The following is an 18,754-nucleotide window of genomic DNA, read 5'->3' as shown; positions in this document are numbered from 1 at the left end:
CTTTCTTTCTTTCTTTCTTTCTTTCTTTCTTTCTTTCTTTCTTTCTTTCTTTCTTTCTTTCTTTCTTTCTTTCTTTCTTTCTTTCTTTCTTTCTTCCTTCCTTTCATTTTAATATAAAATATTTATTTAAGCATCATGATTACAAGCACACTTATAGTTGGGTTTCAGTCATAAACAGAACACTCCCCCTTCACTAGTGCAACATTTCCACCACCAATGCCCCATTCCTCCTTCTCAACCTCTGCCTGTATTCGAGACAGGCATTTTACTTTTCTCACTCATTAAGATAGTCATGATAGTGTAGTTTATTTAGTGTACAAGTTAGTGTAGTTATTTCCCTAACTGCACTCACTACTCTTTGTGATGAGCTTCATATTGTGAGCTGGTCCTTCTGGCCCTCATTTCTATTGTCTCTGGGCATTATTACAATAATGTCCTTAATTTTTCTTAAAACTCATAGATGAGTGAGACTACTCTGTGTCTCTCTCTCCCTCTGACTTATTTCACTCAGTATAATAGATTCCATGTACATCCATGTATAGGAAATTTTCACGACTTTATCTCTCCTGATGGTTGCATAATATTCCCATTGTGTATATGTACCAGTTTCTTTAGCCATTCATTTGTTGAAGGGCATCTTAGTTATTTCCAGAGTCTGGCTATTGTAAATAGCACTGCAATGGATATAGGTCTGAGGAAGGGATTTTGAATAGTATTTTTGTGTTCCTGGGTATATCCCTAGGAGTGGTATAGCTAGATCATATGGGAGCTCAATTTTCAGTTTTTGAGGAATCATCATATTGTTTTCCATAAAGGCTGGACTAGACAGCATTACCACCAGTAGTGAATGAGTTTCTTTCTCTCCACATCCCACCAGCACTGATTGTTCTTGTTCTTTGTGATGTGTGCCAGTCTCTGTGATGTGAGATGGTACCTCATAGTTGTTTTGATTTGCATCTCCCTGATGATTAGTGATGTGGAGCATTTTTTAATGTGTCTTTTAGCTATTTGTATTTCTTCTTTGAGGAAGTGTCTGTTCATTTCTTCTCCCCATTTTTGATGGGGTTATATTTTATTTCTTGTTAAGTTCTGTCAGTACCTTGTATATTTTTCTTGTATATATAAGCATATATATACTTGTATATTTTCAATATTAGCCCCTTATCTGATGGGTATTTGGTGAAAATTAACATGAAAAAAATCAATGGCCTTCTTATAAACCAATAATGATAGAGAAGAAATGGACATTAAAAAATTAATCCCAGGGGCCGGGCGGTGGCGCTAGAGGTAAGGTGCCTGCCTTGCCTGCGCTAGCCTAGGACAGACCGTGGTTCGATCCCCCGGTGTCCCATATGGTCCCCCAAGCCAGGAGCGACTTCTGAGCGCATAGCCAGGAGTAACCCCTGAGCGTCACTGGGTGTGGCCCCAAAAAAAATTAATCCCAGGAAGCTGGTTAATTTTTGGAGAACTTTATCACTCGATAAAGATTTACCAATAAAAATTTATTGAGTGATAAATCTCAAAAAATAAAAACAATCCCATTCACATTAATGTCATACAAACTCAAATATCTTAGAGTCAACTTAAAGAGATAAAGGACTTATACAAAGAAAACTACAAAAGACTGCTTCAAGAAATAAGAGAGGAGACAAGGAAAGGGAGACACATATCCTGCTCATGGATTGGCAGAATGAATATATTAAAATGGCAATACTCCCCCAAAAGCATTGTACAGATTTAATGAAATTCCTCTAAAAATACCCACTATATTCTTCAAAGAAGTGGATCAAACACTCCTGAAATTCATTTGGAACAATGAACACCCATGAATAGCTAAAGCAATCCTTGGAAAAAGGAATATGGGAGGCATTACTTTCCCCAATTTTAAATTGTATTACAAAGCAATAGTTATTAAAACAGCATGTATTGGAAAAGACAGATCCTCAGATCAGTGAAATAGACTTGAGTATTCAAAGAATGTTCCCCAGGCATACAGTCAACTAATCTTTGATAAAGGGGCAAGAAATCCAAAATGGAGCAAGGAAAGCCTCTTCAACAAGTGGTGTTGGCACAAGTGGTTAGTCACTTGCAAAAAAGTGAATTCAGACTCCCATCTAACACCATGCACAAAAAATCAAATCTAAATGGATTAAAGGCCTTGATAGCAGGTAAAACACTCCAATGACATTGTGATTAAAGGCATCTTCAAGGAGGAAACAGCACTCTCCAAACAAGTGGAAGCAGAGATTAAACAGATGGAATATACTAAACTGAGAAGCTTCTGCACCTCAAAGGAAATAGTGCCTAGGATACAAGAGCCACTCTCCCCCCACCCCCAAGTTTTCACCTCTTCTTCTTAGGCTCATTTGGTTATGTTCTTCCTTGGCCCTAGTAACAGGACTAGGGCCTTTGCTTTATATTATCTCCACAAACAATGCCTGGGAAGTTGCCTTTATGAGATGGCTCTGAGGCAAGGGAAAAAGCCCTTGAGTCAAACTTCAGGAAACCACCTGAGAAGTCAAAACAATCAACTGTAATTACTTGAAAACTATGTCCATGTGTCCTCTTTCATACCTACACCAGGAACCTGGACTACATCATGGCTATTTTTAATTAGAAAGTGGGAAATGATCAAGTTTTCTTTTACCAAAATCCATGGCTCTTAAATGGTCCTCAGTAATTTAAAACTTGTAAAAATTAGATTCCAAAGCTTAAAAAATCTTTATCTTTAAAGTTTTACTAGGTAATTTATAGTGGGATGGTGGGGGCGTTTTCAAGTTCCTTCTTTGCCATTTTCACTCCATGCCATTTACATTTTTGCTGCTCAGACATGCTTAAATGATTTTCTCCTCCTGGAATGCAGAGATAAAATTTTTTATCACTGTAAGCTATTACAAAGAATGTATTATTGATTTTACAGTAGGGCCAAGGAAAGTTATAAACGTTTTTGAAATGTGGGCATAAGCAAAATAATATTCTGTCCTTATAGAATCAAACCTGAAATATGGGACTACATCAAACTAGAAATTTCTCTATGGCAAAGAAACATGGGTTAAAACTAGAAGGCAGATAACTGAGTGGGAGAAAATATTTGTACTCAATACATGAAATAAAGAGTTCATAGCTAGAAACATTCAAAGTACTCACAGAAATTAATCCCCCAAACCTAAAAGGCCCATCAAAAAATGGAGAGAGGAAATGAATATAGAAACCTCTCTGAAGACCAACAGATGGCCAGTAATCACATAAAAATGTTTATTATCAACCTGTCCATTAAAGAAATTCAAATCCAGATGACATGAGATATAATCTTACACCAGTAAGAATGGCACACATTTAAAAATACTTTGTGTGGTGGGATGTGATGAAAAAAGAACTCTCATCCACTGCTGGTGGAATGTTTTTGGTTCAACCCCTATGTCAAACGCCTGTTTGGTGGAATTTGAACTCCTTATTGATTGTTTCTTCTGGTCCACAAATAGCTCCCAGAAAGATAAATTAAATCCCATTCTTCCACCCCTCCTTTTGGGGAAGTCCTTGGTAATTAATATCCGGAGTAAATAATCAACATAGACAAAAGATTAGGGGACCAAAGGTTTCAGCAAAGAGAGTCTTTTGTCAGTCTGTAGCCAGCTCCAAAAAGCAAACCAAACCAGCATCAGCTCTGGCAAAAAGAAGCCCCTTACGCCTCCCCAACAAGCTATTTTTATTATTTCCTTAATCACCCCACCTAGGGAAGATCCATATGGGACGACAGGCAAAAACAATATTACAAAAAATACACAGCAAACGCCTATGTATGGAGGGTTCTCAGTAAGCTGAGGAGAGAGCTGCCTAGACCCAGCAATTCCACTTTTGGATATCTATCCCCAGAAAAGAAAAAAAAAATCATTCATTCAAAATGACATCTGCACACCACTATTTAAAGTGAGTGGATCATGAAGATGTGGTATATATATATATATATATATATAGATATATATATATATATATATATATATATATATATATATAATATATATATATATATATATATATATACTAATGGAACACTACATAGCTGTAAGGAATAATACAATTCGCTGCAACATGGATGGAACTGGAGGACATTATGTTAAATGAAGTAAGCAGAAGAATAATATACAGGATGATACACTTACATGTGGCATTTAGAACTGCACAGAAGAATGCTATGGTTTAAATGTTGGTTGTCTATAATACTCTTGGTCCCAAGGTAAAGTAAGGAGAAGAAAAAAAATTGAGTGGAGGAAGAGAAGATATATATGAAATGATGGAGGACAGAGGACAAGGGACTCAGGTGCATTGATGGTGTTAAGAAAGGACAAAACTACCGTAAATAACCAACTACCAACTCAACAGGAAGGTCAGAACTAAATATCCACACTACTAAGTCAACAACAATGAAATTATGAGGCCCAAATTTTAACAACCAAAGTTAAAAAGGTGCCAGTTATGATAGCAGGCTGGGGCAGGATGATGGTAGTATGGGTGGTCTCTAGGAACATTGGAGAGAGGCTGACACTGTGTGGGGAGAATGGTGGGGAGACATTGTAAGTTTACCAAAAAAAATTACTAGAAGAAAAAAATAACATGCTGCCTTTAAAGGAATAATAGTTAAGCCCCTCCTGCCTTGTGACAGTACAGAGGGCAAAGTAGTTGGTAGTGTTGGAGTGTATAATGTTTAGAATAAAGTCTCAGATTCTGGCTTGTCTGCCACTAAATAGTTCTTTGGCTTTAAATTCTTTGGTAAATTTCTTAAATTATCCAGGACTATTTCTTTCCTATAAAATAGGGATAATAATTCTAAAGTAATGGCACACCCAAATGCATGTAAAATGTTTGGCTCTAAGTACTGACTATAATTCCAATTTGGATCCTTTTCCTTTCCACTACCCACCCCTCCAGGTGCTAGAGATCAAACTCCAGGAGGGCCTCATAGGAGAAAATACTGAGCTACATCCCTCTTCCCTCTTACTCTCCTAAAACAAGAGTCACATCATAGTATCTTCTTATTTTGTTTTGTTATTTCGCAAAGAAATAGCCAACCATAACTATCACTAACACAAATAAAAACCACTGGCTTCCCGTGTAAAGCGAGTTTAGGAGTTATCAGTAAGCTTTTCAGAGGTTTGCCTTGAGCTTGTATTTATAAGAGGAGGTGCTAATTTCTTCCTAATGTTCCTCTTTTAAGACTTAATTTATCACTATATAAAAAACATACTGGGTTGGGGAGGGACGGAGAGATAGTACAGCGGGTAGGGCGTTTGCCTAGCACGCGACCGACCCGGGGTTGATCTCCAGATCCTTGGAGAATCGGATTCCACGAGCCTGCCAGGATTGATCCCTGAGAGCAAAGCCAGGAGCAACCTCAGAGCACGGCAGGGTATGGCACAAAAACAAACAAGAAATAAGCTCAAATGTCTAGGAAGGAAGAGTGCCAAGCCACCAATTGTTTTTTTTGCAAACCCTGATTTTATTACCCTGATTTCCACGGGGTAATAACAGGTACGTAAAGACGAGAATTCACTACCGCGGCTGAGAAAAGAAATTCCTGGGAGGTGAGACCAGAAGAAAAGTCACATCAACCCTTTTCTCTAGCGGTCCCTGATTTGCAAGGGTCTTCACTTTCCTGCTAGGAGAAGAGTGAAGGGCTCGGGACGAGGAACTACACGTCAAGCAGCACGTCAGGGCCAGCCTGAGGCACAGCCCCTGCTCCAGCTGCCGGCGGGGCGGGGGGAGGCGGGAGTAGGTGTGCAGAGCTGCGAGGCGAAGACGTAGGGCTGCGTAGCGCCTTCTGGGAGTTGTAGTCATCTGAGGCGGGAGCGCTGATGGCGGTGCCCGGGCGGAGCACTCGCCGAACTCATCCCCCGCCAGACCCCGCGGCCTAGGCCACTGCCGTTTCCTGTTGTTGAGTGCAGCTCCTGTTGCTGCTGCTGCTGCTGCTGCTGCTGCAAATTGAAAGGATTTAGGAAGGGGGGTTCACCTTCCGCCCGTTTCTCCGAGATCGAGCCTTTAGCCTGTCCAGGTAGTGCACGTTTGCTGATTTTGCAAACTTAAACCTCCCGGGGGAGCGCTAGAACCAGGGGAAGCGGCGGAATGACTGAGCTGATAGTGGAGCCGGCTGTCACCTGGAGTTTATGGTGAAAAGCTTCTTAGGGAAGCGACCGAGCCCACTTAGGGGGCCTGGGAGGAGGAGTTCCTCGTGGTGGTCAGGTGCGAGAAATTCAGGGTTCCTGCCCGGACTGGGTTCAGAATTCGAGGGGTGCTGATTGGAGCTGGGGGAAGACTGGGTGATGGCTGTTCAGCCGAGAACTGGAATTGCCGAAACGCGAGCGCTTCTAAGTAGACTATTCCCGGAGCAGAGGGCTAGAGGGATGAAGGAAGGAAGGGGGAAAAAACCCTTTGTAGCTCGAACTTGGACCAAAACAGAGAGACCCTGGCAGGTGTGTCCTAGCCACGTCCTAGCCCCTCGACTCCGTTTTAGTTGTGTGATAGGTGACCTCCCCCCGCAGCTGGAATCAGCGAGCTCCACTTACTTACCGGCGAGGAATCCGACGGGAAGCAAACTTCAACTTGAGTGGGATCTAGATTTTCTTACTTCCAAGCAATACCTTCAGCCATTGCGGAGACCAGTAGTTAAATCCAATCTGTACCCTCTCCTTTTATTTATTTATATTTTTGACGGGCTACACGGGGCGATGCTGGGTTGGGGGCGGTATTCGGGAATCAGGTACTACTCCCACCAGAGCTAACTCATATACGTGTTCCCAAGGGATCTAATTCGGGGCCTTGCTCATGCTAGGCATGTCCATTTGAGCTACCTCGTTAGAGGCTTTTTCGTGTGAGTGTGTGTGTGTGTGTGTGTGTGTGTGTGTGTGTGTGTGCGTGTGTGCGTGTGGTGTGAAATCATATACGTGTTCCCAAGGGATCTAATTCGGGGCCTTGCTCATGCTAGGCATGTCCATTTGAGCTACCTCGTTAGGGGCTTTTTCGTGTGTGTGTGTGTGTGTGTGTGTGTGTGTGTGTGTGTGTGTGTGGTGTGTGGTGTGAAATATCCAGGATATAAAGTAACCATTGGTAGGAAAACTTAAAAACTTTTCAGTAGGTTTTGCTAGCAATAGAGAACTTTTCCTTGTCTTAGAAAACAAGCTTCATATTAAAACAAAAGGTTGATGGTAAACTAAGATATCCACAGTTGGGGAAAGGTTGAGCAGCACTAGACTACGAGATAGTTCTCTGGGTAGAATAGGCTGGCTGAGTCACGAATCACATTTGATGCTGACTGTCAAGGTGTCTCAGTCTCCCCTGCTGAAGCCACCGAAATAAGTGTGCAGAGTGCTGGTGCTCAGCCTTACATCACCTCTGAGACAGACAGACTTGCATATACTACTATGCTTGAATTGCCCTCCCTAGGTTTATTTCGGACTATCTCCCCTTGACTGAAGGGAGCTGATTTTCTTCATGGTTGATTCATGTAAGAAATAAAGAACGTGGCACTCAGTCACCCCTCTGCTATTATTTTTTCTTTTAATTGAAGCCAAACCCAGCAATGCTGAGAGGACCTAGGGGCCACTCAGCTCCACAGTGCCCATCAGCTGGTATGTACAAAGTGCTGTTGGGCCCCCAGCAGTGCCAGGGTCGCTGGTAGGCTCAGAAGCAGGAAGATATTTCAGCAATCATGGGCATATACTTTGCATATGCAGGACCCAAGTACAAAACCCTGGCATCCCTGCCCTGCGCTCCTCCATCCCACAGCAACACTGAGTGTGGCTCTGGAGGCCCCTGAGCACCAGGGGGTTTTCAGCTTCTGAGAACCTGAGAGGCTCCTCATCCTCATCCATGTACCCTAATAGTGAACCACCTTGGTGTCACTGGGAAGGAACATGGCACAGGACTCCGAGCAATGCTTGGGATGACTCATCCCCAAAATATGTATGGGCTCTGCCCTAAAAACTGCCTAGTTTTGGAGCCTGTGCGATGATACAGTGGGTAGAGAGCACTTGCCTTGCATTGCAGCCAACCTAGGTTCTATTTCTGAGTCTCCAAGCCTTGTCAGGAGTGATTCCTGAGTGCAGAGCTGGTAGTTTAAACATTTAGCACTACAGGGTAAGCTTCCAAAACGATATAACAACAAACTAAAAGAAAAAAGTTGTGATTCTAACTCTACCACTTACAACTTGGTAATCAACTTTTGTTACTAATTCAACTTCTTTCTGATATCTCTACCTGAGGGTTAGTTAGCTAGGGTGGAAAGAAAAGAGAAAACCTTTAGCACTATGTGTTAAATTTTGTTGTTCTATTTCTTGATGCTTAGGGGACCATTCCTAGCTGAAGGATCAAACCTATGACTCCCACGGACTTGGTTCAGACCTTTGAGCAATTTCCCTGGCCCTGGCAAGATTCTGCAGTTTCAGGTCAGAAAGGCAAAGAGCAAACAAAAAGAAAACAGGAGGAAGGACCAGAGAGGAATAGCTAATAGAGAAGTCCTTAGTGAATTCCTTCTGGCAAAGTTCTGGAGCAAGTAAATTAGAACTTAGAAATAACTATTTCTTAGTGAGGTTTCCAGTGTGAGGTTGTTGGTTTTCAATAATGATCTATTCCACTCCTTTTAGTTTTTCTCCTTCATGCTTTCTTTTTTCTCCTTTTTTTTGATTTATATATTTTTAAAATCATTCTATATTCCCCTTACTTTAACTTGTATACTGCTTTCTGTTATGTGCGTAGATACCTTTAAAACTAGAATGTGCATCACATCAGAGTGTAATACTGATTTAGAAAATGCAGGGACCTTCAAACATTTTAATTCAACACCTTCATTTGACTTTTTCCAGCCCTTTTGCTTATTAGCACTTTGGTATTATGCTAGAACCATACAATTTTTTTGAAATCTTTATTTATGATTACAGGCATGTTTGTAGTTGGGTTTCAGTCATAAACAGAATATTACCCTTCACCAATGCAACATTCCCATCACCAATACCCCCCCCCCTTTCCCTGCCTGTATTGCGACAAACATTCTACTTCTACTTAAAAAAAGCGAAGTAGGGCCTGGAGAGATAGCACAGGGGCATTTGCCTTGCAAGCAGCTGATCCAGGACCAAAGATGGTTGGTTCGAATCCCGGTGTCCCATATGGTCCCCCGTGCCTGCCAGGAACTATTTCTGAGCAGACAGCCAGGAGTAACCCCTGAGCACCGCCGGGTGTGACCCAAAAACCAAAAAAAAAAAAAAAAAAAAAGCGAAGTAACATGGTTTCTTGATAAATTTGTTTCATATCAGAAGGATACTATTTTCTCTAATTCACATTGGATTAGAAGGAAAAATCAGATATTAAATCAGGGGTTTCCAAACTTATTTAGCCTACTTTTGCCTTTTCTGGGGAAAAAAAACATCACTTGGCATCTCCATGGTACATACAAACAGAAAGTACCTCCTAATTTCACCTAAAACTACTACTACCCGGGGCCAGAGAGATAGCATGGAGGTAAGGCATTTGCCTTGCATGCAGAAGCTCGGTGGTTCAAATCCTGACATCCCATCTGGTCCCCTGAGTTTGCCAGGAGTAACCCCTAAGCACTGCTGTTGTGACCCAAAAACCAAAACAAAAAAACAAAAAAAACCACCACTACCCACTCCCATTACTTGCCTAAAGTGGCTATATAGAAAAAAAAATGATGCAAATAAATCTTACTTATAAATGATTATAGTCAAGTGAATATCATTTGATGATATCCACCAACCTAAATTTATACCCATAAGCCTATATTTGGCTTCTTTTTCTGTCCTCTATCAGTTCATTGCATTTTGCAGTGCTCCTTTAATATAGATTCTTTGGCTAGGTCACCAGATTCTCAGTTTTTCAATTTCTTATGCATACTCAGACATTAATTTTTAATAAAATGATTTTCAGCTGAGCATTACATGATTTCTTCTGATTACATAGGACTGACTTCTTCAGAATTTAAAATCTGAGAAAAATGGCAAAACCGGAAAGTGATTCTCGGCCTCTTCTCAGTCCTGAGCTAGATCGTGAAGTAAATACTGAACCACTGAATATCCAGTTTGATCCATCAGATATAAGATCAAAAAGGTAAGTGCTTAAAGTGAAGCAATCATTTTATGATTAAAGTTTTAAATTATTAAAATACAAACATTTTTATGATCTTTATTAAAATTTTTATAGGGCCATATATGTCTTATGTGTGGGAATAAATAAATGTGGATTTCATTTTCTCATTTTTTTAAACAAAGCACAGTATCTCTGATTGAAGAGGATTTTTGAGGAAGTTCCACTAAGTAAGATGCAATCATTATAAATTAGGGGCTGGAGTGGTAATACAGTGGAAGGGCGTTTGCCTTGCACGTGACTGACCCAGGACAGACACGGTTTGATCCGTGACATCCCAGATGGTACTCTGAGCCAGGAGAGATTTCTGAGTGCAGAGCCAGTAGTAACCCCTGAGCACTGCTGGTTGCGGCTAAAAAAAAAAGAAAAGAAGTTATTTAACAAATATATACTGTTGGCTGCTTTTGTAAGCTAGGCAATGACTCATCTTTAACTACATGGAGCTTAAAATTTTGTAGATAGTATAAGACAACTTGAATCTAAAATTCCATTGTATACTTGAAAACCAAAGGAGTCCTTTAAAATTATTACCACTAGTATGAAATTTTAATAGACTACTTACAAAATAGCTGAAAAATGACATTTTGATGAAAAGATATAATGGAAGAAAAGATGAACTACATAGTGATAACCTTCAGGATGTGTAAGCTCTACATGAGAAAAACTTTAAAATGCTACTCATGGGCCTAAAATAATAAAGAATTACTGAAACTTGAGAAGCTGATTATAATTTGTATTTTTTTGCTTATTTTATACGTGTATGTAGCCTTAAGATAAACTGCTATCAATACCTCTGCTACAGTAATGTCTTTAGAACTTAGAAAATAAATTTGTATTTACTGAAGAACTCTTGACATTATTTTGCTTTTTTTTGTTGTTGTTGTTGTTGCTATTTTTGTCATGTCTCTTGAGCAATTATAAAAATGGAAATAGTGGTGCTTGCCTAGTTCACAGATGACTTGAGTTTGATTCCCAGCACACCTTTAGGTTCCCTGAGCCCCACCAGGAGCGATCTCTGAAAAAAGAGCCAGGAGTAAACCCTGAGCTCTACCTGATATGGTCCCAAAACAAAACAATAACCACTGATATGGCTGAAAGAGGTAGAGCCTTGTATGCAAGGTCCTGAGTTGATCCCCAGCACTAACCCTTCTCCTATAGTCCTGGTGGCCACAGCCAAGCAGAGTATCTCTGGGAGTGGTACCTCAGGCTCTCTAAGCAATTTGTCCCCCCTTTCTCTCTTTTTCTCTCTCTCCTCTCTCTTCCCTGTCTCTCTCTGTCCCTCTCTCCCTTGCTTTCTCTCACTCTCTCACTCTTGCTAACTCTCTCGTTCTCGCTTGCCAAGGATGGAACCTAGGCCTCACACATACCAAACATTGATTCTATTGTGCAATATCCAGCTTCTGATAATGTATCACTTGTTTCTTCAGTTTTCTTCCAGATCATTGATCTTTGGTTTTGGCATTTGCAGTTTCCCGGTCTTACCATAAGGTGTCATAGAAGTTATTCTAGTTCTCCCTTAAATTGTACTTAAGTAGTTTGATAACAAAGATGGCAATTCCATGTCTTCCCACAGAAACAGCCACTGTCCTGACGGCCACTAAGCTGACAGATATGAAAAGCTTATAGGATGAGTCATTTTAGAAATGTTTTAAGTGTTTTCGGCCAGAGCGATGGCGCACCGGTAGGGCATTTGCCTTGCATCAGCTGATACAGGACAGACCACATTTCGATCCCCTGGCATCCCATATGGTCCCCCAAGCAATTTCTGAGCGCATAGCCAGGAATAACCCCTCAGCGTCAGCAGTTGTGCCCCTCCCAAAAAAGAAAGAAATGTTTAAGTGTTTAAAGTTTAAGCATTAATGAATGTTTAAATCAGTAAAATCTATAACAAAAAAGCCAATAAATACAGATACTCCTCCCTTAATGACCTACCTGTTTAGCGACCACTCACACTTACGATCATCTCTTCACTGTTATTTTATTTTATTTTAAATATCCTTTTTCCTTGTACACTCTACAGTACAGTACTGTGGTTTTTGGTGCTTTAATGTACCTACTTTACTAATTTTATGTTCTGTAATACATTGCAGTACTGTGTGTAAATTACACAACCTATGCAAATTAAAACAAGTGGAAGTTTTCAATTTGATCTTATTATTTTACTTATTCAGAATACTGTATTGTCAAGTACTATGCATATACTGTACTACTGTATACAGTACATGCAGTTCCTCACTTAACGACCAATTCGTATAACGATCAAGTCTTTGAAACGGAACTTGATTGTTAAGCGAGGAGTATCTGTAAATAAATAAAAAGCCAAAATAAGTATGTATTCAGACTCTGAAGTAAAATTTAATTACCTATATACTAGACGATAAGCCAAGCTTTTTGGCACAAAATTTGTGCCAGAAAACCGGAACTTGGTTTAGACTTAGGTCATACAGGCTATTTGATTCAGTGTGCACACCAAATCAAATGCAAGTGGTCTCCAGTCATCTGCTTCTGCTGGAGGGGATTGGTGCTTTAACTTAGTCAACAAGTCGTGTCTGAGCTAAAGAGGTAGGCAGCTGAACTGAATTGTATGCCCCTGAACTATTAAATATTTAACCCACATTATTCTGCGCTTTGTATGAGACTGACAGCAATGATAATGATATCTGTGAACTCAGTGATGATGACAATGTCTATACTGATACTTGTTTAGACATACATATGATGAAGAGAAGGAATCCAGTTTTGAAAGATTTTAAGCTTTGTGATTTAGCTTGATTACATGTTAAGCTATGATTTTCTATCCTTTATTTAAAGTTTTAAAGTTGTTAGTTTACAGTTTTCCTTTAGCAATAAATATTGAAAAACATTTAACCTACTGATTCCTCAATTATTGTAATTGTTTTGGGTATATATTTTTATTTTTGAAATTTGCCAGTGGCTGCTGCATTTTCCACTTTGGCTTATACTCGAGTCACTAAGTTTTCCCAGTTTTTAGGGTAAAATTAGGGGGTGTGGTTTATACTCGGGTCAGCTTATCTTGAGTATATATGGTACTTTGTACATTTAAATCTATATTTACTGTAATTCCCTAAGCCCTTCAAAGCTTGTTATCTATTACCTAACAGTTTCATGTCTAAAGATTATACTTATGATATCTAATAATGTTTATAGAATGTTGTTTGATACAACATTTTTATAATAGCAAAATTGGAAGAAAAATGTCTTATAGGACTGGATAAATATATTTTGGCAGATTCATAAAATGGAATATTTTCTGCCTGTTAAAAAGAAAGTCATGACATGGGATCAGAGAGATAGTACAGCAGATAAGGTACTCGCCTTGCATGAGCTGACCCTGGTATCTCATATGGTCCTCCAGGCCCTATAAGGAGTGATCCCTGAGCACAGAGCCAAGAGTAAGGCTTACTCTTTGGGCCCGAGTGATGGCATAGCAGTAGGGCATTTGCCTTGCATGCAGCTGACTCAGGACAGACCACGTTTTGATCCCCTGGCATCCCACATGGTCCCCCAAGCCAAGAGCAATTTCTGAGCACAGCCAGGAATAACCCCTGAGCATCAACAGGTGTGCCCTCCCCTCAAAAGAAAGAAATGTTTAAGTGTTTAAAGTTTAAGCATTAATAAATGTTTAAATCAGTAAAGTCTATAACAAAAAAGCCAATAAATAAATAAGCCAAGAGTAAGCTGGGTATGGCCCAAAACACAAAGGAAAAAAAGAGAAAAAAAGAAGTTATTTTATTCAATGCCACAGTAGAACATGCTTTCAACATTTTTAAGTTTAAAAAAAGTGAAGAGCTTTAACAATTTATAGAGTATACTGCCTTTGGATAAAAAATGTTTTGATTCGAGCCAGAGAGATAGCATGGAGTTAGGGCTCCTACCTTGCATGCAGGACGATGGTTTGAATTCCGGCATCTCATATAGTCCCCCGAGCCTGCCAGGAGCGATTTCTGAGCACAGAGCCAGGAGTAACCCCTGAGCGCTGCAGGTATAACCTAAAAACAAAACAAAACAAAAAGTTTGTTAGTTCACCTCAATATGCTAATCAATTTTGTCTCTTGAATAAATTCTTACAATAAAAAAAATTTGATAATTGATCACTAAATTATATAAAATGTACTATGTGTAAGTGAAATTGGAGGAATTAAGGAGAAGTTGTAAGAATGGGTAGTTGGGCCCGGAGAGATAGCACAGCGGCATTTGCCTTGCAAGTAGCCGATCCAGGACCAAAGGTGGTTGGTTCGAATCCCGGTGTCCCATATGGTCCCCCATGCCTGCCAGGAGCTATTTCTGAGCAGATAGCCAGGAGTAAACCCCTGAGCAATGCCGGGTGTGGCCCAAAAAACAAAAAACAAAAAAATAAAAATAAAAATAAAGAATGGGTAGTTGCCTCCAGAGCTAAACTTTCCATTATTCAGGTATTTAATATTTTAAATCTTTATCATAACTGGTGGTGCCAAGTGACATTTTTACAAGAGAAATAGATCATTCTTCATAATAGTCATCACAGGAAAAATCTAATCTTGCCATTTTCACTTGTATATTCTAAATATCTGACTATTAAGAAGTAATGAATGCTAATTGCTCAGAATTTTCTTGAAGCCTCTAAGTTCTATAATGAATAGTTATAGGTCATTAAAGTTCATTCCATTCCAATAAGTTGTCAGTAGCTCAGTTCGCTGAGAATTTGAAAATTGTGTAGATTAAATGAAAATACACTTTCTTAATAAACATGTCAAAATGAGAGTGGAACCTATTCATGACCATATGATAAACTAGTTAGGTAAGCATGTTTTAAGGAAGGGAAGCATATTAGGGACTTAGCAGTATTAAGTGCTAATTTGCTTATGAAAAAATCTTTTTTCTGGAAAAAGTAGGAGTTTAGTACTGGATAAGAAAACTGTTGAGTACCAATTTTTTTTATTTCTATTTATAGTCTCTCTCTCTCTCTCTCTCTCTCTCTCTATATATATATATATACATATATATGTATATATAGCCTTATATACAAGAGAAGATTCATTTATAGACAGCATTCCTAAATTCCATTTATTTTTAGAGTCACTATGTGATTATGATTTTTGTAATATTATAATTGAAAGTCTATTGTAAAGTCCAATTATTTAAAATAAGAGTTCATTTTGTCTTCACATACTTTGGTAATGATAGATTGGTTGCAATATTTATACATTTTTATAATGTGAATTGCACTAAGTAGCAAGTAGTTAAAATAGCACTCATCCTTATGCATCTCAAATCGTCTTCTATATCATCACACTTCGGGCACTTTCTTCACTGACAGTACAGAAAGCCATTTGATTGTTTTCAGATCGTTTAGCCTGTTAGCCTTTGGTTAATTCCATTTCTTCCACTAGGTGGCAATCAAAAATCATCTTATTAGTTCAACTAACAATTTTATGAATTTTGGCCAAAGGGCTGGATCTGTTTATCATTTTGGTGGAACTGTGTTCCAGTAAGACAGACTTACATGGAGAAATGATCTTGTCACTGTTAAGGAAGATCATATGTTATAATCATGATGATCATCTGAGCCTTTTACAAATTACACGTCTCTTTTGCATCTGTTGGCTTTCCCTCCTGTTTTTTTTTTTTTTTTTTTTTTCACCTGGTTTGGAATGGGGTAAAGGGTAAAGTAGAGGGTCAGGAAGGTTTAGAAATCTCCAGTGCTGTATGTGTTATATTCTACTAGTAATTACTAGTTTATGAGATATTCCTCTTGCTTTTAACAGATTTCTAGTAACGAAAAGTAGAACTGGTTCAAAGGTAGTGGTAGAAAGGTTTGCTGCATCCTTTGCTGCTGATTTGCAGTGATCATTTTGTGATTTTGGAAGTGATCATCCTAACTACTTGAAAACCAAATCATGACTTGGTTCATTTGTTTTGGGGACTTCTTTTTCAGTTTTCCTCTACTTCAGTCTCAAGCTCAGATGCTCTTTTCTCACTTTCTAAGGCTTTCCTGCCCTCTCTGTAGGCAGGTATTCAATATGGCAGGACTTTCCTTAGGAATTCCCTCTAGGCAGCCTCTAGAAGAATTCTGCTTATTCCCGGCGTATTAGACTTTTACCCCAGTTTATCATTTTTCTCCTCTTCAAACAAAACCACATAACTTGAACTAGCTAGTCCTGCCCCCCAATTAGAGGGGGAAATAAAGGAGGCCTCAGGACCAAACAGGTGTAAGACTACGAAGAAATAGGATAGGTACAGAGGGGACCACATATTCAAGCAGCCCTGGGGGTGAGGGAAGAGGGTATGGAAGGTAGGACAAAAACGGAGGAGTAGGGAAGACAAACCGGTGATAGGAATCCCCCCTGATTTTATGTAAATATGTACCTAAAATATTATTGTCAACAATATGTAAGCCACTATGATCAAAATAAAAATTATGTTAAAAAAAAAGAAAAAAAAAGAAATGGCCTTTACTAAATAAATACAGTCTCTTCTTCCTTCCACCATATAGATTATATTGTTTTAATAGGTCAATCATTCCCACTGTCCCAGGGCTGGGGAGACACCTGAACGGTTCCTATATTTTAACTTTGTTCCTTACTGAAAAAGTCTGAATAAAATTTAGTCTGAAAAAAAAAAAAAAAAGGGGAATTCCCTCTAGGCAATGTTTTATAGACCAGGCTTTCTTCTGCCACCATTTTCCCAGCCCTTATCTGTCCAAGTTTTGCATTTTACTATTGTCTATTTGCTGTGCTAATAGAAAACAGTATGAAGTTTTAAAGACCTGCCTTGTGTTGGTTTGCAATTTGTTGCCTGCATTTTCATTATTTTTTGAATTTTTGTTGTTGTTTTTTTTTTTTGAGGGGGGCCTTTCAAGTGATACTGTGATATTAACCAACTGCCAACTGCCTGGTTTAATGCAAGGATTTGAGAAATTCTGTGCTGCTTATCAGGGCCACCCACCCGAGCAGTACTTGGTTGGCTGTTTGCATTTTAATGTGGATGTTTAATTAACTTCTAATTCTTGAAATTTAAAGTCTAAGGCAAAGGTTAACTTTTTCCAATTGAGGTGAATATGGCTCAGAGGTAGAGCACATGCCTTACACAAGTTAAGGTCCAGGGAACACAAACATGCAACATTCCAACTATTTAAAATTGATGACAATTCAAGTGCTCTAGTAATTCAGTGGGTTAGAGTAGATATTTTAATATAAACAGCATTCCAAATGCCCTTCAAACATACTACAGTATGCTGTGTAGGTCCCTGTTTTTTAAAGTATCAGCTAGCCCAGTGAGATTCTATATCTTATTTTTTTCCACTTTATTTTTGGGGATTATGTTTTTTCTGGAATAATTCCTGGAAAGTCTATTACAGGACTTCTCTATGACTTCTTATTTTAAGATTTCTTTTTACAATGTATTTTTTTGGTTTTCTGATATAAAATATAATTTTCAAAGTCTTAAGTATTAGAAGTTTATAAATGAAGGTCTTAACATTTCAAGTTAGGAAATAATTTTGTTAAATAATATAGGAAGTCTGATCCTAGAGTAAGAATATCACAATTCGGGGCCGGGCGGTGGCGCTGGAGGTAAGGTGCCTGCCTTGCCTGCGCTAACCTAGGACGGACCTCGGTTCGATCCCCTGGCGTCCCATATGGTCCCCCAAGCCAGGAGCGACTTCTGAGCGCATAGCCAGGAGTAACCCCTGAGCGTCACCGGGTGTGGCCCAAAAACCAAAAAAAAAAAAAAAAAAAAAAAAAAAAAAAAAAAAAGAATATCACAATTCCCTAGTTTAATCCAATAATCTAGAATTTATCACAATTATACTACTTCAATTCAGGTGTTCTTTTTGGTTTTGGTTTGGTTTTTTTGTTTTGTTTTGTTTTGTTTTTGTTTTTTTGTTTTTTGGGGCCACACCTGTTTGATGCTCAGGGATTACTCCTGGCTAAGTGCTCAGAAATTGTCCCTGGCTTGGGGGGACCATATGGGACGCTGGGGGATTGAACTGCAGTCCTTCCTTGGCTAGCGCTTGCAAGGCAGACACCTTACATCTAGTGCCACCTCACCAGCCCCTCAATTCAGGTGTTATCTTTTTCTTTTATTGTCTTACCTGTGACTTTTTATTATCTTTTTTGCTTGTTTTTGGCCACATCTGGCAGTGCTCACAGTGCTTAGGGGTTACTCCTGGCTCTTCGCTCAGGAATCACTCCTGGTGAGCTCTGGGGATCATATGGGATGCCAGGGATTGAATCTGGATCAGCCATGTGCAAGGCAAAGGCCCTACCTGCTGTACACTGACCCCATATTCTAACACTGGTTTTACTTATATTTTCTAGTACCTCTGTTTACTTTGATTAGGTTGGGTCACACCCACTGATACTTGGGGGGCTGCCTCAAGCTTAGTTCTGGAGAACCCTATGTTTCTGGGGATGGAACATGGGTCTCCCATATACAGGTTTACTAAACCTGTATAAACCTGTTCTAAACCCAGAGCTATCTCTGCAATCTCCATCTCTGCTGACTTTTTATTTTATCACCTTACTTATCATTACTTTATATGTAGATTACTTTCTATTATCTTTTAAATCCTAGTTTTTATTCATTGTAAATTGATGAAGTCTTCATT

The 18,754-nt window shown here is 39.2% G+C and overlaps 1 protein-coding gene across 1 annotated transcript in view; it reads left to right on the top strand.

Annotated features, from left to right (window-relative positions):
- Nucleotides 1-9,986: 9,986 nt before the first annotated feature.
- SLC38A9 (solute carrier family 38 member 9) overlaps nt 9,987-18,754 on the top strand; it is a 64,033-nt gene continuing 55,265 nt past the window's right edge. The window contains exon 1 of the mRNA XM_049768149.1: nt 9,987-10,110. Within this exon, the coding sequence (XP_049624106.1) occupies nt 9,998-10,110 (113 nt within the window). The 5' untranslated portion in view covers nt 9,987-9,997. The remainder of the gene's footprint in view (nt 10,111-18,754) is intronic.

This window comes from Suncus etruscus, chromosome 2 (genome assembly GCF_024139225.1).
Source record: "Suncus etruscus isolate mSunEtr1 chromosome 2, mSunEtr1.pri.cur, whole genome shotgun sequence".
Classification (NCBI taxonomy): Eukaryota; Metazoa; Chordata; class Mammalia; order Eulipotyphla; family Soricidae; genus Suncus; species Suncus etruscus.
This window is presented reverse-complemented; position numbering and strand designations above follow the sequence as displayed.